Source organism: Haliotis rufescens, unplaced genomic scaffold, assembly GCF_023055435.1.
Source record: "Haliotis rufescens isolate VD_foot unplaced genomic scaffold, xgHalRufe1.0.p SCAF_28, whole genome shotgun sequence".
In the NCBI taxonomy this organism is placed as follows: domain Eukaryota; kingdom Metazoa; phylum Mollusca; class Gastropoda; order Lepetellida; family Haliotidae; genus Haliotis; species Haliotis rufescens.
In genome coordinates this window covers 6,894,298-6,918,692 of record NW_025963979.1, presented here as the reverse complement: position 1 = coordinate 6,918,692, position 24,395 = coordinate 6,894,298, and the positions used below count along the sequence as shown (strand labels likewise).

Here is a 24,395-nt window from a genome sequence, read left to right as displayed (position 1 = left end):
CCCAACTCACTCACTCACCCCATATTCTCCATTATACTACACGCTACTACAATATCCTTCCATATTCTCCATCATACTACAATACAATTCCACATTCTCCAACATACTACACGCTACTACAATATCCTTCCATATTCTCCATCATACTGCAATACCATTCCGTATTCTCCAACATACTACACGCTACTACAATATCCTTCCATATTATCCACCATACTGCAATACCATTCCATATTCTCCTTTATACTACACGCTACTACAATATTCTTCCATATTCTCCATCATACTCAATACCATTCCACATTCTCCAACATACTACACGCTACTACAATATTCTTCCATATTCTCCATCATACTGCAATACCATTCCACATTCTCCAACATACTACACACTACTACAAATTCCTTCCATATTCTCCATAATACTGCAATACCATTCAATATCCTCCATCATACTACAATACCATTCCATATTCTCCAACATACTGCAATATCATTTAATAATTTCCAACATCAAAAGCCATGATTATACTTCAGTCTTAATAGTACCATCTACCTAACTGTTCCACTTTGAAATAGGCCTCTCTGAAATATTGATATTGATATGTAAACCTACAGATCCTGGATCCATACATTTTACGTTTCTAGATAGTCATTTTATATTTTTTGTCAAACTAATCATCCTGCTTAATACTTTGGTTTTATAAGGCGTGTACCAGATGTGCACATATAATCTAACATAATCTATAATCTATACCAGTGTGGACAAAGTATGCGTGCAAATTTTTTCATGAGATTGTGCTTATCACTTAAAATAGGACACAAAATAAGTACCTTTTTAAAAAAAAGGTCAACCTTTAACTGTCTCAACCGCAGGTGCATAACTTCTCTTCAACAGACCACAGGAACTCTATGACGAGTCTGATGTCTGGAAATAACATCTATGGCAATGTTAATATCACTCTTGCGCCGGACATCCTTCGCCAGACATTAGGCACAACTGGCGACAGCGAGACATACCGCCGAGGCGAGAAGGGTGTCTAGCCGGGAGAGCCACATTTCAGAAATGGCTATTGCCGGTAGAGCCACATTTTCAGCTGAGTGCATTTCACCTATTCTAGCGGGTAATTAATTAATCCGATTACCGATACCTTTATATGAGTGTCCCACATTTAAATCTTCACTACAGACAAGAACATTGAACATTTGTGTACTGCAGACATTGTATTTTGTGATGGTACATTTTATGCCTGTCCCAAGTTGTTTGATCAGATTTATTGTTTACATGCTGAGGTGTTTGGCCATATGTTTCCATTAGTTTATTGTTTGTTGTCAAATCGAACAAAAGAGTGTTATGTCAACATGTTTCAGTACCTATGCGATTTTGCTAGTAGAGGATGTCTAGAGTTTGCTCCACTTACAATTAAGTTGGACTTTGAACGTGCAGCTCACAATGCCGTGACTGATGTATTTCCTGGGACATTAGTTAGAGGGTGTTTCTTTCACTTCACCCAATGTATCTGGGGGAGAATGCAGAAAGATTGTCTGGGGATGGTCTATAAGGAAGATGAGGAGGCGAAGAAGCTGATGAGAAGAGCTGCTGCCCTCCCTCTAGTACCTCGTAACAAAGTGGATGATGTGTGGCTTGATGCCATTGCTGACTCTCCTGCTGGCCCTAAAGTGACTGCCTTCAGTTGGGTTCAAGGAGGGGCCTTCATGCCAGAGATTTGGAACCATTTCGAAAACCAATGCCACCGTACCAACAATCACCTGGAAGGGTGGCACACCAAGATAAAGAAACTTGCCAAGAAGTGCCACCCGAACATCTACGAGGTAGTGAAGCTATTTCAGCGAGAGCAGTCACTCAAAGAGGTTGCAGTCCTGAGACTCTCTCACCAGTGGTCAGAACCTTCACGAAGAAAGAAGTACAAGGCAATCGATGCACGTATTGCGTCCCTCAAGATCCAACTCCCGAAAAAACACCTGAGTGAGATGGAATATGCTGACCACGTGGGCGACCTTCTTTCATCTGCAGTAATGACATTAAATCCATTATGATATTCATATTCATCAATGTAAAGTGTTGATGAATATGTTATCCTTGTTGAATAAAAAAATGAGAAAACAAGACTTGTTTTGTTATATACGGTAACCTGTTAGAATCACAAAGAATGTTTTGACAGCATAGCCGCGAGAGCCACATTATACAATCACGCAACCATAACCATTGCCGCGAGAGCCACATCAATTTGGGCTATCTATTTTCGAAATGTGGCTTTGCCGGCCTGTAGCAAGCACCCGCTTGAATTTTCCGAGAATTGAACTTTCCTAATTTAATTCATGACAGCAAGCAACAATGTTTCAGTTAAAATGTTCGGGGTTCTATAACTGTGTTTATGTCAACTTTCATACTTATCTGTGAGAACATTTGATCAAATTTGGCGGATTTTGTAAGCCTGGAGAGAGCTCAGCTGATCGTTCGACATGGTCACAGTTCTAACTGTTTATGTATTCCTACGCCAATGAAATAATCGCTATTTAAAAATGATTTCTGTTTTCAATTTAAACAGGAATGTTTAATTATGACAAACAAAAATGTCCACGGAACTTAATACTCGATATGAAATGATATATTTCACATAACATATATTAACAGGGCTAGTTGTATTCACGAACTATATTTCATTCACTGTTTTCGAAAAAATATATAAATTGCAAGTAATAAAAATAAAACATGTATATTATAAATACAAAATTCAATGTGTTTTCTCAAATACCACTTTTATCTCATCTCGTGAAGTGGGGAGAGTCTAATATTTTCACTCGTGACTGCGTCACTCGTGAAAATATTAGACTCTCCCCACTTCACTCGATGAGATAAAAGTGGTATTTGAGAAAACACATTAAATATCCTCTATTTATCGTCCAAAACTGGCTCCCACAGGAGATATCGCTTGGGTGAGATCAAGCGATATCTACACTGTAGATATCGCTGCAATGAAATTGCATCACAATGCTTTGCAGACCATTGTGACGACATTGGTTACCATGACGTCACAATCAAATGACATCACTAATGGCTCTGCTACTGAAGCTGTAAGCAGTACTTTTTACACTTAAGACACTGCTTATTACTGTCTACAAACTGAAAAAATTGGAAGAATGATGTTGGATGATAAATAAAATCTCACCCTCGTGTCTTTTGATATCAAATATATCAACACTCGTTGATAAAAGTGGAAAAAATCCTCGGCGAGCCTCGGAGTTTTCCCACTTTTATCAACTCGGGTGAGATTCTCTATATATAATGCACTAAATGTGAACATTTAATATATTATAGCTAAAATGGATAGCATTATCCTAAAAATCCCCGCATGTTATCTGAAATCTGCGGTCCACTGTAACTTGATAGCAGTCCGCTTTCCCCTTACGACGGGCTGCTATCTATTATAGCTAAAATGGATAGAATTATCATTAAACCGCCCGCATGTTATCAGAAATGAGCGGGCCACTGTAACTTGATAATGCCCTCATTTTGCTTGACGACGGGCCATTATCACGCCCGTTGTTAGGTGACGTCATCTGGTTTGTTCTATGACGTTTCCATATTTGTAAAAGTGGGTCAGTGACATTCGTGTTGATTGCAGTAAATGTTTCAAACCCGATAGTGTTGTTTCTTTTTAGTTGATAAAAAGTTCCATCCATTTTATCTATAATAACGGAAACGCTTTTTTTCAGGGCATTATCGTTTGTAGAAGCCCGAGGTCTTCCATTAACTGCCCGACGAAGGAGACCTTATATTATCTTGCAATGTGACGTCATTGGCGTCACGTTTTTTGCTTCTGACGTCATCCTATATCGTGTTCTATGACGTTGCTATTTGTAAATCTGTTACCTCAGTTGTAAGCTTTTTACTCTGTATTTTTTTATTAATAAAGTCACGAACGTGGTTTCTTAAAAAATTAATTTCTTTGCACATCACAATTAATAGTTTTATTATATTAAAACACAAAACAGTGTCGAATGACGAATTTCTGTACCAGAACTATCAATAGAGAATACTACACTCATTCTCGTTAGATACCATTTTTACGAAACGAGTGGACTTTCTGTGGTATCTGGTCGAGCGAAAGCGAGGTTAGATACCATAGAAAGTTCACGAGACATTGAGATTATTTATATATTAAGCACTTAGAAATGAAATACAATGTATTCTATTTATCTGAAAACATAAATATCGATATTTCACTCAGGGGAAAATACGTTTTATTTCATTCTGATCGATTAACACATACCTGCTTGACAGATATTAATTATTAAATCCATACAGATTGACCTGACCACACCTAGTCTGGCTCGCTTAATACGTTTAAATGTAGTTGTTCGGTTGCATTCATACCGACAGCGAATACCTTCTGGTGTGGCCATGGTTCGTGGAAAACGGTTTGTATAAGAACATACAATAATCACATATTTCATCTTCATGCTTTGTATAAAATAGGCTGTCTTTATATGGCTTTTAAAATAAAATTGTTTAATCGTGGAGATGTCTTCATGAATATGTATTTAAAGATGCATTATTTAATTTCACAACAGATATATGTTTACTGAACTTAAAATACTTTAGGTACAGTTACTTTTTCCCATTCGTCATGTAATGTTCACAGCAAATGATTTCACTTCGACGCAAATCCTTCTGTGTGAGGCTAAGAATTTATCAGTCAACCCTCATAGTTTAAGATTTACTATTTAACTACACATACAGGGTTGTCCGCTCTTGTGCACGCACGTCCTCGATTATCATATCCATTCGGGTTACTGCTGAAACCGTTTTCTTGTCCTTCAAGGAAAAGTTGATAATGCGTTATTACAGTTCGAAATCACAGAACAGAATATATCTTCATCCGATTAATTCACTGCATTCGCAGGCTAGACCAAGTATAAGGGAAACACACCAAGACCAGAGAATAAGGGAAAAAAAATTTTCCCGAGTGTAATAAACAGCTGTTTTTAAATATGTAATACAATGTTATTTGGTGATGCGGCTGTCACAGTAATGTCCTGTATTTATCCACATAATTAAGGATCGGCATGTTCACTATTCAGGCCTTATTCATTGATTCATTATTTATGTATTACCAAAATCAGTCCTAAAATTCTTATTTTTGATATCTTCAATAATTTCTTTTCAGTTATTTCCGCATATATCGAAAGGAAATGTATTGTTATTAGTAGTACAAATTAAGATACTCACATCATAATCATAATTGCGTACAATTTATTTGGCATTCCACGAATGTGTAGCTTTGGTAAATCAAAGTCAAGCTGATTAAAAATATAAGTCCATGTAGCTTAGTATGAAAAAACTATGGCTATGCTGTGCCTTATGTCGCCTTTTTGTTGTTAGTTGTATTCAAACTTAATTCAGGACAATTGTGTTTTGTGAACTATTCCAACCACAAAGTATCATAAAACAAATTTCAAGTCATATCATATTAACAGTTATCCGCGTTTACGAAATATTTCAATTGTATCAAGCATTGTTTTTATATAAGAATTATTATTACTTATTTAGATGATCGTGTTCTTAAAATGATATATTTGGATTCCCTGCATCATGAAACCACACTGGTTTTTCAGGTTTTCCTCTTGCCTCAGACCTGGCCAATTTGATATGCCTGAGAAAACTTCTCTACACCTCACCTTTAGTCGCGTGACTTTGCTGCACTGCCTCAATGTTCTCTTATAGTATATGGACCGCCTCCGGGGTCTAGTGTCAGAGTTTCCGCCCGGAGAGCGGAAGGTCCGGGGTTCGATCCCCGGCCGCTTCATACCAAAAGACGTTAAAAGATGGTACTTGTTTTTACCCTGTCTTGCGCTCGGCTTTAAGGGGCTAAAACAAGGACTGGTCGGATCGGAGTCAGTATACTGTGTCAGAGTGGGGTATTCATGTTAAACTGCGGCATAGTATTTCAGTGAGCTAGCACTATAAATCGGCATCAGTCCGGACTAGTACAAGCAGCCACACAAACCCAAACACACACGTACATGCACGTCGCTATATAAGTGCAATAATCTTGGACGCGACGTCAATCCAATTTCACCTCACCTCTTTGTGTATATTTGAGACGTGCATTTTGAGTGGTTGTTTAAGTTTAACGCCACTTTGAGTGAATTCGGAACCTCACCTATTCTAACTCATGCTGATGTTTGTTTATTGCAATACATATAAACAGTTGAACACAAATCCAATGCACTTAATTTATAACATAATGAAACTTTTCATGATTTGCTATAACTGAAGTTGATGGATAAAAATATTTTTTGTTTTTTTCTTTTCAGATATTCCATGCTTTTGGGTGGATTCATCATCATGCAAGCATCTTATGTACTCACATATTACCTCTTCCAAAAATATTTATTCAATGATAAGAATACAGAAGGGTTCGATGAAACAATGGACCATAAACTGTCAAACCAGCCACTATATGGACTTGATATCAAGACAGTTCAACGAGACATAAAGTCTCCCGTCACTTCGAACAGTCGTAATGGTCATACAGACAAACTGATTGTCTGGTATAAAACTAAAGTCCATTGGAAACAATACAATGCACAAAACGTAAAGTGTGGGCGTTACACGTGTATATTCTCCACAAACACGTCATATCTACACGAAGCAGACGCTGTTGTATTTCATGCTTGGGTTGTGACGAGGACCTCCATCAAGGAGACGCCATTGCGAATTCATCCGGACCAGATGTGGGTATTCTTTACTCAGGAACCATGGTCAAACTACCGCAATCAGTTTCCAGGTGAGAACTGGAACAGCGTTTTCAACTGGACCTATACATATGAGAGAAAATCTGATTTCCATGCGACCTACGGATATCTGAGAAGACGACAGAAGTTGAGGACGATTAATTGGAATCAAGTCATGAGACTGAAGACAAAGAAGGTATTGTGGTTCGTAAGTAATTGTGGAGGTTCGAGCAACAGAATGCAATACGTGGATGAGTTAAAGAAGTATATCCCAGTCGATATTATCGGGCATTGTGGGAGGCCCAAATGCACTGTGGATGGAAATGAAGACAGCTGTTACAGACAATATAAGTTTTACCTGTCGTTTGAAAGTACTTTTTGTAAAGATTATGTCACCGAGAAGTTTTTGAAGACTTTTCAAAATGACCGTCATATCATTCCTGTAGTTCGTGGCAATGGTGATTATGCAAAACATTATCCCAAAGACACGTACCTGAACACAGCTGACTTCCGGTCCCCTAAAGATCTGGCTGCGCATCTTTCATATCTGAATAAGAACACATCTGCCTACCTTGACCTTCTCAAAACACATGCGCAGTATGAAAAGGTTCCTTTCAAATCAAATAGCTACGAGATGTGTATTAGTCTCCACACCCTAGACCAACATAGAAATTCGTACCCCGATATCTCCGGCTGGATGGACACATGTGAAAGTCGGAAAGATTATTAAAAACGTCTAAGGATATTCCTAATCGTATCTCTGTCACTGTGTAAGGAGTGATGAGGGTGGTGGGGTGAGGGGTGTGGCATGGGACCCAGGCGCCGCAACTTGCGTCTCTGAGGTGAGCCAGAAACCTATGATCGTGGTTTCGAAACTTGATATGTTGAAATGTTACCGGAACCAATGGTGTTTGACTTAGGCAAGTCCTTCATTTTACGCAAAAATGGTGGACAGATAAAGAGCACTAAATAATCTGTTAATGAAGACTCTCTTTTCCGTTTTGAAATATTTGTAGAATTGTCTGTCTATTTCTCATAAGGTTGCTTCTACAATGTTGGATAGTACACTACATTTGTATTAATATATGATTGGGAATTGTTGGTTACACATATGGAAGAATGTAGAAAAGAGATTTCTTAAACATACATGTCAGCCAGTGTCAGTGTGTGTGTGTGTGTGTGTGTGTGTGTGTGTGTGTGTGTGTGTGTGTGTGTGTGTGTGTTAGTGTGTGTGTGTTAGTCCGGACATATGAAGATATTATCATTTTATAGTGCTAGTCCACTGAGATACAACGCCACTGTTTAACATGAATACCCCACTCACAGTAAACTGACTCCGAGCTGACCAGTCCTTGTTTTGACCCCTTAATGCCGAGCGCCAGACAGGGGAACAACAAGTAACAAAATAAAGCAGTCGATGTATGTATATGGTTTTGGAGTGATGGGTCCCTGCACCTCTTCTGGAACTATTTACTGCTTTATGATTTTCATGTTTTGATCATGAAAGATTGTGGAAATATATTTCTTTTTATATAAGGTTTTTGAGTAGATTTGGTACCAAAACAGACATATTTATCCAAGGTCCCGGCACAGTAAATATATTTCTTTTTATATAATGTTTAAAACAAAGATGCTAGAATATACAATTCCAAATATCATTGCCTAAGCATCATTCTACATACCTCGATACCAGAACCAGAAATCTTCGACTTGAGATAACGTTCCTATTCGTATCTTGTGTATATGTGCCGAATATTTTTATTATTTTGACAACGCCAATACTGACTTATAAAATTACTGAAATGCAACAAATGTAATTATCACGCAGTAAAAGACAAAATGAGTTCCATTAGGTCTGTCCATATCATACAAGAAATCGAAAGCTTTTCTTAATACGTGTTTTTAAATGTGTAAATGTCAAATATTTCTCGAACGAAATATAACCAGCTGTTCTCTTATAAAAACTTCACATTTTTAAAAGTAATCCAATATATGATATAAAACGGACAAATGTATCAGAGAATTTTTAATCATTAATGTCCAAAGAAGGATTTTAATTAACGGTGGTAACCATAATTTGTTCCATTTATTCGGTAATAACATCAACAGTTTAAAAAGTCCCAAGCACGAGAATCTGATGGCACACAAGTTCAGTAGCGTGTATGGCCATCGTGTGCGTTGACAACTGCCACACAACGCCTCCGCATGGACCTTGTGATGCTTGTGAACACAGGATTGGGAAGACGACGCCATTGTTGCTGCAAAATGGTGCCAAGATCTTGCAAATTCTGTGGTTGGTTCTGGAGAGTGCGCAGACTTCTGCCAAAGCATCCCAGACGTGTTCGATGGGATTGAGGTCGGGAGACCTTGACGGCCAGTCCATGACGTTGACTCCCGCATTCTGAAGGAATTTCCTTGTCAAAATTGCTGTGTGGGGTCTGGCATTGTCGTGTTGGAAGATCTGGTGCCAGTACCTGGTCGCGGTAAGCAGCATTGAGGTTGCCACGGATGACAAGAAGCCTGGAACGTGCATTGCCACAGAAAGCACCCCACACCATGACACTTCCGCCTCGAAATCTGTCAACTTCCTGTACACAACACTGGGCGTAACGTTCATGACGGCGCCTCCACACCCTCGCCCTACTATCAGCAAATCGAAGATTAAATCGGGATTCATCATTGAAGACGACTTGATTCCAATTCCTCTGAGTCCATCGTAAGTGTCGCTGTGCCTACAATTGAAGTTGACGTCTGTGTAATTGAGTCAGAATCGGCCCGCAGTATGGCCGTCGTGCTTGAAGGTGAGCAGTTCCCAGACGGTTTCGAACAGTTTGCGCACTCAGTCTACCCCTAAACAGTTCATTTCTGGTTGATGTAGCCGTCAAAAATCGGTTACGGAGGTGACGTAAGACAATCTGACGATCCTCTGCATGTGACGTCACACGTGGTCGACCTGGCCGAGGGCCGATTAGCGGTGGTACCTGTTTGCTGTAGACGCGTCTGTAAATCATAAACAGTCCGTCGACTACAACCCATCGTCCTTGCGACTTCAGCTACGGACGTTCCCGTCTGCAACATGCCGATGGCACGTTCACGTTGCACATTTGAAAGGCGTGGTATGACAAATGGCCGTAAAGACTTATGTTTTCTTGTGTTTTTCTTTTTTTGTTAATGACTGCTAACAAGTATGGCTGAAAACACGCGCGGTATTATGGCCACGTGACCAGTTGCACATGAAAAACAGCTTTTGCCACTACAGTGGTGTGCACATGATTTTGATCGATTAACCTGCACAAAAACGGCTGTTATCTGAAGACAATACGTGGCCATTACTGTTTAAATACACAATAAGGGCCCACAATGATAACTGGTCAAAATGTTAAAATGTTTTTAATTTGGTTCAGTATATGTATACCATTTGCCCACCTGGCCAACGCTAACTCCCGTACATGTATCATTTGTACTATTGGCCAGGACGTTCTAGGTACCACATAAACATAGTGAAACATCTTACACCAGTCATTTTCAACATGGTAGTAAATACTACCCCAAACCAGAAACGCATGTTTTCAGGGGATCCGTTGGGCATGTGTGTGTGTGTGTTTGGGAGATTACAAAGTAAATCAGTTCATCAAGACTAGTATGCTTGTCGTAAGAGGCGACAAACGGGATCAGGTGGTCAGGCTCGCTGACTTGGTTGAAGCATGTCATCGATCTCAATTGCGTTGATCGATGCTCATGATATCAATCACTGGATTGCCTGGTCCAGATTCGATTATTTACAGACCGCCGTCATATACCTGGAATATTGCTGAATGCGGCGTAAAACAACAAACCAACCAACCATTAAGACTAGTGTCGGTTACTTCACTCTCTAAAGCACAGCAGTCGTGAAGCCTAGTGACGTGATCCAGGTGTGTAAGGGAAAGGACGAAAGCATATTGATTATATATTGAAATTGTACAGCGAGATTAAATACCAGCCGTCAATACCTGAATTAGATCCGAGGGATTTAGTAACGGCTGCGTCTTTAAATTACTATTTTGTAATATAAAAAGAAACAGACAACTGCCCTGAACACACAACCAGCGTGTATGCATAGCGAAATCCCGGCTACAGAACGAAATGGAGCTATGACGCCAAAATTGAGAGACGCCCGCCATTTCTCTTTGTTTGCATTGCATTAATCTACATGCCAAGAATTTTCTGTTATTTTCGGTGTATGAAAGACACGAAATGGGGTATTGTGTTGCGGTGGGGTTTACTTGTTCATCAAACAAATGTAACAAGTGTTACGGAAATCCGAGAGCAAAACTGAATTTTAATATTAATACAACAATGGTTAATACTCACCAGCACGTATATTATATACACCTTTTTGATATAACTAGTATAAATGAAGATGTTTAAGAAATTGTTTTAGTTTTTGCCTTGGGAATGCTTTTCAGGTTAATGACTATGTGAAATAAATGTTTGTTTGTCATTTTTGTTTTATTGTACAGTAAACTACGTTTATAATGAACACGCTTATAACGAACTGACCGATATAACGAACTAATTTTTTAGTCCCGACCATTTGTCTTATAAATGCTGTATATATGCTTATAACGAACTACGGTTATTGCGAACTAAAATAAGTGGTCCCTTCGAGTTCGTTATAACCGTAGTTTACTGTATGTATGTTTATTACCGATTATCAGTCAGAGGCGGACCCATGTTTTTTTTTTCAAACCGGTTGTGTGACAAAAAGCTGGCGTTAAGTTAATGTGGGATACATATTTTTAGAAATTATGTGACAGGAATATTTGAATGTATTATTGTCAGTTTTATTTCATTTATTTGTTGTTAAATAAATTGTCTATGTTTATTTTATTCTTCGTTTGTATATATATCTCTCTCATATATGGTAGACCATGTATAATGGTGGATGTTTTTTAACAAGACTAGCCACTAACATCTCTCTGTTGATGAATGAAGTACATATTATTACAACTTTTTAAACGGCAGTATTAACTGACCACAATCACTAGACAATAAACACAACACAAACATTCATTTCTATAGAAATTTTTTTTAGCTTAAGCCCTAGGCTAAATGTTTGGCATAAAGACAACACAATGAACAATGCTTTGACAATGGTAAGCGTCATCTACACCTGGCACATTTTACATGACAACAATGCGTCATATACACCTGGCACATTTTACATGACAACAATGCGTCATATACACCTGGCACATTTTACATGACAACAATGCGTCATATACACCTGGCACATTTTACATGACAACAATGCGTCATATACACCTGGCACATTTTACATGACAACAATGCGTCATGTACACCTGGCATATTTTACATGACAACAATGCGTCATATACACCTGGCACATTTTACATGACAACAATGCGTCATATACACCTGGCACATTTTACATGACAACAATGCGTCATATACACCTGGCACATTTTACATGACAACAATGCGTCATATACACCTGGCACATTTTACATGACAACAAACATAAATAATCGATTAACATTCATTTTATTCAGAAAAGTGAGGATAGCGCTTAATACGTTTGATTTTTTGAATAATAGATTTACTATTCCTTAGTATTTTCACATCATCATGAAATACTATGAAACAGTGATAGGAAGGATGAGGAAGTGTATATACTCATATTGAGAAAATGTGTTTCCCTCCCCGGTTATACATTAGATCACACAAATGGGGTTTTCTGCTCAACATCTAAATGAATGTTACACGTTGCAAATTTGAAAACTTTCCAGTTTGTGTTCAGTAGCGTTTCAGTGTTGACATCCCATCGATCGACTTCACGCAATAGATCTACCTCGCTGCTGTCAAGACTATCTTGACTAACCACAGGCTCATATTGATATGGACAAATGTGTCGGGCCACTGAGCGAAAATGCAACGTTTTCATCGGTGTCATTGTCTGTAAGTGTCATACAGAAACAGTAAAAAGTGCGTTCGATTATTAAAATTGGAGTGGCTGAATCAACCGAGGTTACCACATTTCTGGCAACCCGGCTTGAGTGGGTTCAACCAAGATATATCAAGGATAACATGGTGCAGTACCCGAAATAAAACGCATAAAATGCAACCTATTGATTTCTCTATTCTAGGTTTCTATATTAAATGCCAATTTCTTTTTTTATCAAGTAGTCAGCAACTTTCTTACCTCATACAGGATATTATTATACTACCGTTTGTCTCAAGAAGACTATTTTAAAAAAGTGATCATTTTACTGGAGCTTCAGTAAATACCTGCTATATTGTAATTCTGTAACGACTGGGACTGCACGTTTTTAAGCCTCCTCGTTATTTAACCTATGGAAAAATAAATTGAAACACTAATTGATCTCCCTTACCTGATTTGCTTTAACAGGTGTTGTAGCACGTTTCTATATGGCCAATTTGCACCAATATTTGCACCTTAAGCGCTGGTAGAGGTTTCAACATTTAGGAGCCACATTGGACCCCTAACGTCGGTGATATTCTGGATACCCAGTATTTTAATTTCTAATCGCATAAGATGACCGTTATTCCCATACATTAACAGAGTCGAAGTTTGCGGGACAAGGCCCTGGTCCATACTCGAGTATTTACAAGACGCCGTCATAAAGCTGGAATATTGCTGAGTGCGGCGTAAAACACCACCACCATCAACAAAATAACAAAAACAGCACACACACTAAAAAAACAAAAAAAACTTTTAGTATGGAGCTTCATGTGAATATCAATGGAACGATGTTCGTCAGTGCCTCTCAAATTATTTCGTTTTGTAGGTAGACATGTTTTCTATTCAAATATCCTGTTAAATATACATCGGCGTCGGCTCCTCTCACTGACCCAGTCAACTGTTGACGTATATAGTTTTACCAATGTAGATCTGTCACGTTGTCACATCTGTCCATCCACCCCGAGATATCGGGGTACGACTTTCTATGTTGGTCTAGGGTGTTGAGACTTATACACATCTCGCATATCTTTCTTCCCGCACTGTGATGTCTATACAGCGCATGTGTTTTGAGAAGGTCAAGGTAGGCAGTGGAGTTCTTATCCAGATATAAAAGATGCGCAGCCAGATCTTTAGGGGACCGGAAGTCAGCTGTGTTCAGGTACGTGTCTTTAGGATAATGTTTTGCATAATCACCATTGCCACGAACTATAGGAATGATATGACGATCCCTTTGAAATGTCTTGAAAAACTTTTCTGTCACATAATCTTTACAAAGAGTACTTTCAAAAGACAGATAAAACTTATACTGTTCCAAACATTTATCTTCATCCGTTATATTTCCGGAAGTACAGTTTACGTTGGACCTCCCACAACGTCCGACAATATCGACAGGGATATACTTCTTCAACTCTTCAACGTATTCTTCTCTTTTACTCCGTGCTTTACAATTACCTACGAGCCACAGGACCTTCTTTGTCTTCAGTTTCATGAGCTTATTCCAGTCCGGTTGTTTCTGACTCCGTTGGTACCTCAGAACGCCGTAGGGTACCCAGAAATCAGAATGACGCTGATATGTGAGTGTCCAGTTAAAAATACCATTCCAATTTTGTGCAGGAAAAAGAGATCTGTAGTTAGCCCATGGTTCTTGAGCAAAGAGTATCCACACCTGGTCTGGACTAGATCTTAGTGGTACTTCTTTGCTTCGGTGTCTTGACAGCAAGAACACATCAACAATGACGGCATCTGCTTCCGGTATATACGAAGTATTGGAAGAGAATATGCACGTGTAATGCTTGCACTTCACATGATGGGCATTGTAATGCTTATGACGACTTGGAATCATATGCCAGACTAGCAATTTGTGTGGATGTCCCTTCTTTCCAATGTTAGGCCTTATGGACGACGTTTCGTGTTCACGTGTGTCAGGTTTTGTCAAATCAAACTGAACTGTCTTGAGATTATGCATTGATACTTGGTCCTTCTTATTGCGTGTCTCATTACGGAAAATCGTCCTTCCCATCACTCCCGTATATTGTACAGGGACCAGACTACGCTGTTTGAGAAAATATACTTTGATGAGGTGATATATAGGAGCCGAATACACCAGCAGCAGGATAAAGGCTGCTACCAACAAACATGACCTGCGAATGGGTAAACAAAACATGGATTGATATACCAACAGACATGTTAGATACGATCGTATGTAATGACAGGGGGAACATCCATTACCAGTATTGTTTGCTTTGTTTGTTGTTTAACGCCGCACTCAGCAATATTCCAGCTATATGACGGCGGTCTGTAAATAATCGAGTCTGGCCCAGACAATTAAGTGATTGACATTATGAGCATCGATTCACGCAATTGGGATACGATGACATACATCAACCTAGGCAGCGAGCCTGGCCACTTGATCCCATTAGTCGCCTCTTATGACAATCATAGTCGCTTTTTACGGTAAGCATGGGTTGCTAAACATTTTCTACCCCAGATCTTCACGTGTCCCATTACAAGTATGGACCAGTATGGCCCGTGATGAAGTGGATAGCCTGCTAACTCAGAGAGCGGAAGCTTGGTTGTTCGATCCCCTGATCGCCTGATACCATCATACGTTAAAAGACGTTACTTGTTACCCTGCATAATACAACGACTGTTCCGCTCGGGGTCAGTATATATGCCTGAGTGGGGTATCCATGTTATCAGTAGGGTATCTCAGTGGGCTATCACTATAAAAAACGGCATAAATCCGGACAAGAAGCCACACAGACGCGTGTGTACACGTCAGTACATGGGTGAAATCATCGTCAACGCCACGTTAAAAACTTTCTTTCCCAGCCCTATCTGTCATTTAAATCAGACCGCCTCCGTGGTCTAGTGGTAGAGCGTCCGCCAAGAGACCAGAAGGTCGAGAGTTCGATTCCCGGTTGCTTCATACCAAAATACGTTAAAGGTTGATACTTGTTGTTACCATGCCTAGCGCTCGGCATTAGGGGCTAAAACAAGGATTGGTCGGATCGGAGTCAGGGTACTTAGTCTGAGGGGGGTATTCATGTTAAACTGCGGCATGGTATCTCAGTGGGCTAGCACTATAAATCGACATCAGTCTGGACTAGTCCAAGCAGCCACATATACTCACACGTACATACACGTCGCTATATAAGTGCAACATTCTTGAACGCGACGTTAAACCCCATCTCACCTCACCATTACAATCGGGTATACGGGGTGGCCTTGTCGACCCACATTTTTGTGCGTGTCAACGAAGTGGTAAACGTGCAGGGTCTGTATAAATTCGGGCTTCCCTCCCACATCAAGCTGGCGCGCTGTGATAAAACTGAAATACTGTTCAAAGCGTCGGTTAAATCACGACTCCCTGACTCTTACCGGTATAAAACCCCGTCATTTACCCCATGTCATGTCGTACACTTACATCCATGCTATGATTCAAATTTACCCCCACCCCCCACCCCCCATGTCTTCCGGTACGCTAACCCATTTTCTACCCCACGGCGTGTTTGAATACCTAGAATTCCTTGACAAATCTCTCAACACATAGCAAATGATTACATATAGCTGAAGTTGCACGTGTTTGTTGCAGACACGGAAGCCCCAGATATATTTAAAATACACATGTACTCACAGTTGACGCCCAATACAGGAACTACCCATCATGAGACCGAACTGTCGAACTAATACACTGAATGTTCTGACGGCACTATCATATACCCAGCTGATAACTAGAATACTGTGTTTACAGTCCGTGACCGACACAACGACGGCGCAATCGCTGAAAGTCAGTCCACAACTCCGTCCACTGCAGTGTAAGTGGGTCGGTGGCAACCACATATCCTGCTTCCTATTATATTGAATCCAAAAAGCAATCCAGGTAACAATCACAATCCTTTGAGGGGGACATAATAAGAAAACACGTAGACCACACCCTTCACCCTTGAATGAGCGTCTCGACTGTGGATATACCATGCGACACAAGGGCCCCGTACAAACAACAACCTAGAATGACAATGAAATAACATGAAATAACATTTGAATAAACAATTGTGAACTCTACCCGGTGTCCTCCCATTAGTTAGACGTCCCAATAGTTAGACAGCTTATAACAACACTTTAAACGGTTGAGTGCACACTAATCCTTATGCTTGTTACCTCAGACTTTAAAATGGAATAGTCCAGATAAGATATGACAAACAAAGCAAAGCAGTTTTAAATAGATACTTTAATATTATATTTAACATTTCATCTACTTGAGTGACTTGCTGCTCGTACAATGCCTGCATCTGTGTGGTTTCTTCTCGCGCTCTTTTACGAAGATTGCTGACAAAGGTCACTCTGGTTTCATCTTCAGGTGGATGGTTATGTTCCGACTGATTGCGAAGAAAGTCACCGACAGTCGTACATTTCCCATTGCACGTCTTGACGACACATCTCCAATGTGTGCATGTTTGCCTCTCGCGGTTTCTGTTGTAAATATATCCATCTAATATCAACTGCTTACTTCCACGCCGAGAGGTGATGTACTCTATTTCCTGAAACCTTAAACCAGCCATATCGATACTGATAATGATACGTACCCCAAGATCAATTTTATTGTTTGATGAGTAGATAATCTAAACTCAACTCCTTCAACTGATCATACAGTAAGACAATTAAGCTACTCCATAGTTTACATCTCATGCCTATTGAACCTGTGCTGAGAGTAAGGTATTTTAGATTAATTAAACGAAATTGTATACTCCCTAAACTGTGAGTCCCCTATCCCTACTCAGTACTTTAATCTAATTAGGACTGATCCATTACACCTGTAGGTATAATCCCTTTTTTGCCTAAGTAAAATTGTCTAACAATTGGGACGTCTAACTAATGGGACGTCTAACTAATGGGATATAACCCTCTACCCAGGTTTCTTTCTTGTTACATGGGTGATACCATTTTACTTAAGGGTACAGGGTACTAAATACTGATGCAACCAGCCATCACGAGTGTTGTTTTAACGGGTCTGCGTTTTGGCAGGTCTACGTTTTGGGAGGATACCAATGAGCACACACATTCGTGTGGTGTTGATGGTTGCTGATGCACTTGGCGTCCTAGTCAGTTACTGCGATTATTTTTCCGACACAGGAATGGGAGAAGGTGCGTTACTAAACGTAAATAAACGACGAGTGGGAGTTGTTTATCATGCAATAAAACACCACAGGGAGAGTAAACAATGAGGGGCGCAGGACTGAGTGTTTATCTGGTACACACTGAAATAAACTGAATATACTGACACTCAAAAGTAACGCAATACCTGCTTTCAACAACCGTATGTCTAAGTTGAGCATGTACGTTTCAATTCATAATATCTGGTAGTATTATGAAGTGTTAAATTACATGCATTTGTATGAGTGAGTGAGTTTGGGTTAACAGTATTCCAGTTATATCACGGCGTGTCAGCTTAATGTGGGAGGAAAGCCCGAAGTGATGCAGGTCCCAGACGTGTACCACTTCAGTGAAACCCACGAGCACTGGTATGGTGCTGACAAACCTAGAAACATAATCGGGGCGAACCGGGATTCGAACCCACAATCATAGGTTTCTGGCGTGTCCAAGGGACGCAACTCTGCACAGCAAATCGCGGCACCTTAGACGACTGGGTCATCCGTGCCCCCTTTATGTCAAAATGACGTAAATGAACATAAGTCTACTTAAGACGTGATATCATGTATGTGATAATAATGTTATATTGTCATAAGTGAAATATGATAAATGCAATACAAAAATGAAAGATGTTGTGACAATTGAATTGGTAACGTTTTACAAAATGAATAAACATCTCGCACCTGAATATCTTTGTAGGCTTATTCCTAATACAGTTTCGGAAAGCCCAAATTATTACTTAAGGAATAAGTGAGAGAGTAAATATGGCTTTACGACACTTTAAGCAATATGCCAGGAATATCACCGCGGGGGACATCAGAAATGGGCTTCGCACATTGTAACCATGTTGGGAATCGAACCCGGCCGGGCCTTCGGGGTAATAAGAGAACGCTAGGCTTCCCCCACCGCCCCCTTAAGGAATAAAGACAGTGAAGTGTAAAACAAAAGTATAAGCAGTTTCATTTATACCAGCTAGAATATGCTATCAGAAATTACAAAAGAGACAACAGAAACCGTTATAAAATTTAAGGTTACCGTTTCGAGGTAATAAGCGCCCAGGGCGCTCTCAAAATTAGAAATCGGGGGCTCTCATTAGATATATTCTTTTGGTGAAAAACACAGAGTTGAAAGATAAATTCCGTGGTTTATGTTGACCGCCTGAAATGTTTATGTACGACAGATATATTTTTCCAGAATTTCATTGCCAATAATAAAGGTTGCATATAACACACGAGTGCGTATTATACGCGAATAGGAGAAGGAAGGGGTATGTACTTTAAGGGAATAGGGTTCGGAAGAGGTGCTAATTGGGATTGTTCACTAGCCAATATATTAGCAAATCTCGCCGTGGGCGCTTATTAGAGCGGGGCGCTTGTTACGTCGAATACGGTATATGTCAAATTATTCACAGTTGCCTCAGGCTTGGCTACAGCGATCTCAACACAGATCAGTATAAAATATACTGAAAGTTGTTCCTGTGGAAATCATACCGAAGATGTTTTACATTTATTTGTTGTGTGTACAAATTACGATATTCTTCGAGATGAAATGTACATGGTTACTCTTTACAAACAGTACTATACGGACCTTGGTATACTAAAAAATGTCAAACAAAAGTTGATATTTACAGTTATTCTTATACGTTCATGCCTGACGCTAATTGTTTTTAAATAGTCCATGTAACCTTCGCATACATGCAAAATAGACAGATGTTGTGTACAGTACTGTGTGGAATTGAATACGATACTGAACGTGTTCATCAGGCGAGACATTTCCAAACAATATGCAAGAGAAGGTGTTGAAGATCTTCTTTAGTTGACAACAACATATAGCTAGATCAGAAATTTTATATATCATATTATTTTGTTATCTTTTAATATCCATATCGAGAATCAATCAACAGACAATACATGACATACTAATTGCTTCATAAGGAACTGTTTGTATTTTGATTGTATTATTGATTGACACATGAATACTTTTGAAGACATATATGTAAGTGTAAGATACGCGAAACGGGGATCAGCAGAAGATTGAAACTACAGGCGGTACGAGGTAATGGATAACACGACATAAGTATGTTGATTTTACATGTGTATGTTATGTTAAGAACATACATTGTCCGATTATAATATTCTCTGACTTTTACTAGTACCAGGGATGTGAGCAGGTTTTCCCGAAAAAAAGAGGACAAGTCTAGGGGTGACACATCTTATTATAATAAATGATGAACTGATGCATACCCTACATGGGGTCCATCCTTTTGCCTCAAAGTAGGCTGTGAAAGAACCCCCTTTGGTGCCATTCGTCATTCCAGTGGGATTCCTGTGTGCCTACAAAATGGCCAGTCACCCACTAGCCGTTAACGTTACAAGTAGATGTTCCAAATGTGCAGAGTAAACGATCTTGGGCTGAATGTGCATTGGGTGTGGATTGACATGCATTTCACGTTACACCAAAATCGATATTTTGTGATCATTATTTTGTTTATTGACAAATATGTTTCCGGTAGCTTGTGTTAACATTTAAGATGTATCATGTTTAACGTTGACCCACACACTTGTCCTGTTTTCAGTCCTACTTTGTTTCTCGGAAGAATTAGATCTATAAGCGATAGACCACGAACAAGCAAGAAATAATTTCACTCCGGGCATAAAGTATAGAGTTAACTGAAGCTCTTGTAACATCCTGCATTTAGACTACCATTACTAAGACATAATAAGTATAAAACTTCCCTTTGCAGCATTTAACCAAAGGGAGATAATCAGTTTTACTCTTCTGTTACAGAGGGCCATTTTAATTCACTTCCGTAAATAGGCATCACATGTTAACAAGTGTCAAGTTTTATGCGGCAATGCAGTGCATTTGCTCGATGTTACGATTACCGGTTGTTGGAAGAAATAGCCCCTTTTCTTCAAACGTGAGTGTAGGTAGAATCACCAGAGTACTGAAGTGAATGACAGTAGGCTATTCGGAAATAGCATAATGTCAGGCCTGTGTCGATATCCACTAGATCTTTGAGCGGCTATACAAAGGAGATATAACTTCTGGAAGGGGGGTCTGTATATCATGTACATCTCTGGTAGATCAATGAGCTTTACAGAAATATATTGTTTTATTCAGTCCCTCTTTAAACTTCATACGTGACCTAGACACAGTATGTCTCCAGGATGATTGCACCGCGCCCTGTGAGGATTGGGTGGTTGCAATATGTGTCCTTGTTAATAGTGAAACATTGTTACTTGATGGTATGAAATGCTACTCATACTATCAACCATTGGTTTACCTGGCCAAAACTTGATTATTTACAGGCTGTAATATGCAGTTTGAATAGGGCTCACAATGTTGATTCACCTAAAATAACATTCTCTCTCATACCTAATGACACCTGTTCCAGGTTCTCCGTAGATGTTTTGCTCAGAAGACATTCCACAAAGATGCCAGTATTCTTGATTCCCTGTACTCTGATGCTGAGAAAGAGAAGATCCTTGACACATTCAACCGCTGTAACGAGTATGAGTTGCAGCATACAAGGCAGCTGAACCATCACAAAGCTTCCTCCATTGTCAAGCACAGGAAGGACAACGGCAACTTCCAGACATTATCTGATATTTTACTTGTACCCGGAGTCGGCATTTTAGGAATCCAAAAGATTTGTAATGTTCTCCGTACTTTGGATTATGAGACACTTCAAGAAAAGACATCTAAGGCAGATTTTGATAGAGTAAAAGCAGAGCCAAATATATCGGAAAGGACTTGCCAGGTTTGTGTTTTATGTTTGTTTTGTTGATACAGTGAAACTTGTTAAATTCACTGGGGCATTTTAGATAAGTAGATCTTGATTTTTGGAGTTAAGATGATGAAAGGATGGTTCAAATAGAAAATAAACAATTTACCGAAATTATAGTTTCAGGGTAATAATCGAATCAATACAATTTGTTCATAGACAGGATCAGTGTGATTAGGAAGGAAGCACTTTTAATGGATGTTTGGATCTGTCTGTTGTCCCCCAAAATATTAGTGTTTCCGATTTCCAGATTTAAGCCCATCTCAAAATGGGGAAGGCAAGTTGGTTTGTTTTTCTGTAAATGACTGGTTTAACAACAGTTAAGTGCAACAAATATACATTTAAAAATGGCATAAAAAGTATGGATGGTGATAAAAGCTATGGTGAACTTTAGAAAAACAAGAAAAGGCATTTTGGGTCAGGGTCAATCTCATTAAAATTAGATTTTAGTTCTCGCTACCGCTAAACAAAGGATCCTTGTTTAGCGGTAGCGAGAACTGAGGTCTGATTTTAATGAGATTGGGTCAGGGTCTCCAGGTTAGGGTTTGTGAGGAGACCAGACATATGTTCTTGGTGCCTCAGTGATCCCCTTGACTGTAGCTGGCATGCTATGATTGTAGAATGTGAGGACTCTCGTGACACTGGATGCTCAACTCGATGGCATCACATGGACCAAGATAGATCGCAACTTGCGTGTGGAAGGCTGGGATCACATCAGCCTCTTCGATAAAGTATATCTGAAACTTGATCTCCATCAGTTCTTGGAGAAGGTGAGGATTAAGAAAGTTTCTGTCACCAAGGTGATTTACAGATGTACACCTATCAATATGAAAACTCAACACAATATCACCTATTGAATGTCATTGATCAGGACAAATACTTTTTGGTTGTATGTGGAGCCTTTGCTAAGATTTATTAAGATATGAACAGGGTAAAACACTTAGAATATCCAGCACTTAAATTATTTGTGTGCATGCACTGTAATGAGTAAATGTTGCTTTACGCCACATTTTACAGCTAAAGTGACCAAACTTTCAAAGGGTTTTTCATTGTTTAGTGATTTTAATGCTGTTCATACCTTTTGTTCTACAGTTAAAAATAGGGCCTTGGTTCTTGTACTTTCAAAAACCACCGGTTCAGTGCTCAAATGAGAAATGGAAATCAATGTAATACATTTCAACATGTTTACGTTTTCGGATTTGTGAAACAAGACATAAAGAAAAACATGCTTTAAACTAATATTATTCACCCGACTGTATTTTCAGTTGCTCTTAGTAAAAGACAAACTTCCGGAAGCAGACATATATGTGATGGAAAGAAAGGTTTTCCGTAACATCAATCCCCGCATGGTGCCTTTCCTTTTCAACATGAAGATTTTAGATGCAATGCTCTTCACTCTCCTAAACAGAGACTTTGAATCAAGTGGGGACCACAAGATATACATGGTAGCTCCAACCCTGGTCAGCCAGTTCTTCAGTCTGTCAGTGGGTGGGGAGAGGGTAAGCGGTCAGCACGTTCTGCAGGACATTCAGAGAATGCAGTCGGATGTTGCGATGGATGTGGACATCCCACATGCTCGCTGGGACACATTTAAGAATCTCAACAATGTACAGAAGGAGAAGTATGCCAACTCACTGCTGCTGGGAGTGGCTTTCTACAAGCTGATAGTACTGAGGAGTCATAAACTGCCATTGTGATCACCATCTTGATGTGCTGTTCCTGGTGTATGTGTGTAGAATTTTGTGAATGCCTTAGCGATGTCGCAATTCACTGGTGCATCGTCGGCAAACTTTGCACGATACGAAACCCGATACACATAATTTGGCATCAATCCACATTTAACCCCATATCGACAAAGTATTTTATAATTCCTCAAAACTTTCTTAGTCGTCTTTCGGATACGAAACAGGCCCATAACAATCCTTGTTGCCTGTCATACTACAGTATGTAAACTTGTTAGTTTCTTTTTATTTTCTCACACAGAATAGTTGACATGTTGATGGGTATAAGTCAGTTGTCCTCTTTTACCTTTATCATTATGTGTGAGTCTGTGGACTCAAAATTGCTGGAATATTTCGCACAAAATGTATTTGCAGTATCAAGATACGTATCATATTGGGGCTTCTGTATGAAATATGTATCGTATCGTGTGACACCTGTATTGTGACATCCCTAGAATGGCTGGAGGCAGCGCTAGAAGACGCTGGTTGTGATGGAATTATGTGAACACCTTTGTGAGAGATGTTGGTGTAAACACCGCCTCTGGCAGATCAAGAGGGGAGGTGGGCGTGTGCTGTGTGTATGCTCACCCTCCCTTACTTTCAGACACTTTACATGACAGCCTATCATGTGTATCTGTTCAGTTTCATGCATTGAAACTTGAGTATGTATAGTGTGCACCCTGAGTGATGCATGAGAAACTGTTCATTGACCAGCAGACTGTGTTTAGATCAATGAAAGAGATCACTCTTACTGCATGTGTAGTAGCTGGTCTATCCTGCAATGGATTTGACAAAAATAATATATCCAATGTGGTGTCAATTGTGTAACAGAAGAAAGGACAGTGTGCTTTCATGCTCATTAAAAGGAGGCTTTATCAGAGTTGTGAATCAATTTTCCACTAACTCTCAAATTGAAGTAACTTTATTTTCGAGACTACTCTGGTTTTAATTTAGATGATGCGACTTCCAGACAAGGCACATATTGAAG

At 39.5% G+C, this 24,395-nt stretch overlaps 3 protein-coding genes across 5 annotated transcripts; 2 read left to right on the top strand and 1 right to left on the bottom strand.

Moving 5' to 3' along the window:
- Nucleotides 1–1,530: 1,530 nt before the first annotated feature.
- On the top strand, nucleotides 1,531–2,058 carry LOC125384158. Its single transcript, XM_048402640.1, has one exon. It carries the CDS (start codon nucleotides 1,531–1,533, stop codon nucleotides 2,056–2,058), a length of 528 nt encoding a protein of 175 aa, XP_048258597.1.
- A 10,232-nt stretch (nucleotides 2,059–12,290) lies between these two features.
- Nucleotides 12,291–16,868, bottom strand: LOC124139056 (glycoprotein 3-alpha-L-fucosyltransferase A-like). 2 transcript variants are annotated; one of them, XM_046506044.2, is made up of 2 exons: nucleotides 16,815–16,868; nucleotides 12,291–14,889 (listed from the first exon to the last, which is right to left on the bottom strand). In XM_046506044.2, the coding sequence occupies exon 2, from the start codon at nucleotides 14,766–14,768 to the stop codon at nucleotides 13,665–13,667; it is 1,104 nt and encodes a 367-aa protein (XP_046362000.1). In that variant the 5' UTR covers nucleotides 14,769–14,889; nucleotides 16,815–16,868; the 3' UTR covers nucleotides 12,291–13,664. The 2 variants fall into 2 exon arrangements, with proteins under 2 accessions (XP_046362000.1, XP_046361992.1); XM_046506036.2 differs by lacking the exon at nucleotides 16,815–16,868 and adding an exon at nucleotides 16,386–16,804.
- A 3,820-nt stretch (nucleotides 16,869–20,688) lies between these two features.
- LOC124139069 (transcription elongation factor, mitochondrial-like) lies at nucleotides 20,689–24,287 on the top strand. Of its 2 annotated transcripts, none has more exons than XM_046506067.2 (4): nucleotides 20,689–20,819; nucleotides 21,297–21,662; nucleotides 22,307–22,456; nucleotides 22,952–24,287. In XM_046506067.2, exons 1-4 carry the CDS (start codon nucleotides 20,724–20,726, stop codon nucleotides 23,381–23,383), a joined length of 1,044 nt encoding a protein of 347 aa, XP_046362023.2. In that variant the 5' UTR covers nucleotides 20,689–20,723; the 3' UTR covers nucleotides 23,384–24,287. The 2 variants fall into 2 exon arrangements, with proteins under 2 accessions (XP_046362023.2, XP_046362014.2); XM_046506058.2 differs by having other exon boundaries at nucleotides 20,690–20,825.
- The last annotated feature ends 108 nt before the right edge of the window (nucleotides 24,288–24,395 follow it).

Bases quoted from the DNA above. Each gene is read 5' to 3' on its own strand.
- LOC125384158 (XM_048402640.1), top strand. From the start codon at position 1,531: ATGCAGAAAGATTGTCTGGGGATGGTCTATAAGGAAGATGAGGAGGCG.
- LOC124139056 (XM_046506036.2), bottom strand. From the start codon at position 16,726: ATGGTATATCCACAGTCGAGACGCTCATTCAAGGGTGAAGGGTGTGGT. The intron at 14,890-16,385 runs GTGAGTACATGT...ACCCATTCGCAG, and splicing joins TCCTGTATTGGGCGTCAACT to GTCATGTTTGTTGGTAGCAG.
- LOC124139069 (XM_046506058.2), top strand. From the start codon at position 20,724: ATGTTAACAAGTGTCAAGTTTTATGCGGCAATGCAGTGCATTTGCTCG. The intron at 21,663-22,306 runs GTTTGTGTTTTA...CTATGATTGTAG, and splicing joins TATCGGAAAGGACTTGCCAG to AATGTGAGGACTCTCGTGAC. The intron at 22,457-22,951 runs GTGAGGATTAAG...CTGTATTTTCAG, and splicing joins TCCATCAGTTCTTGGAGAAG to TTGCTCTTAGTAAAAGACAA.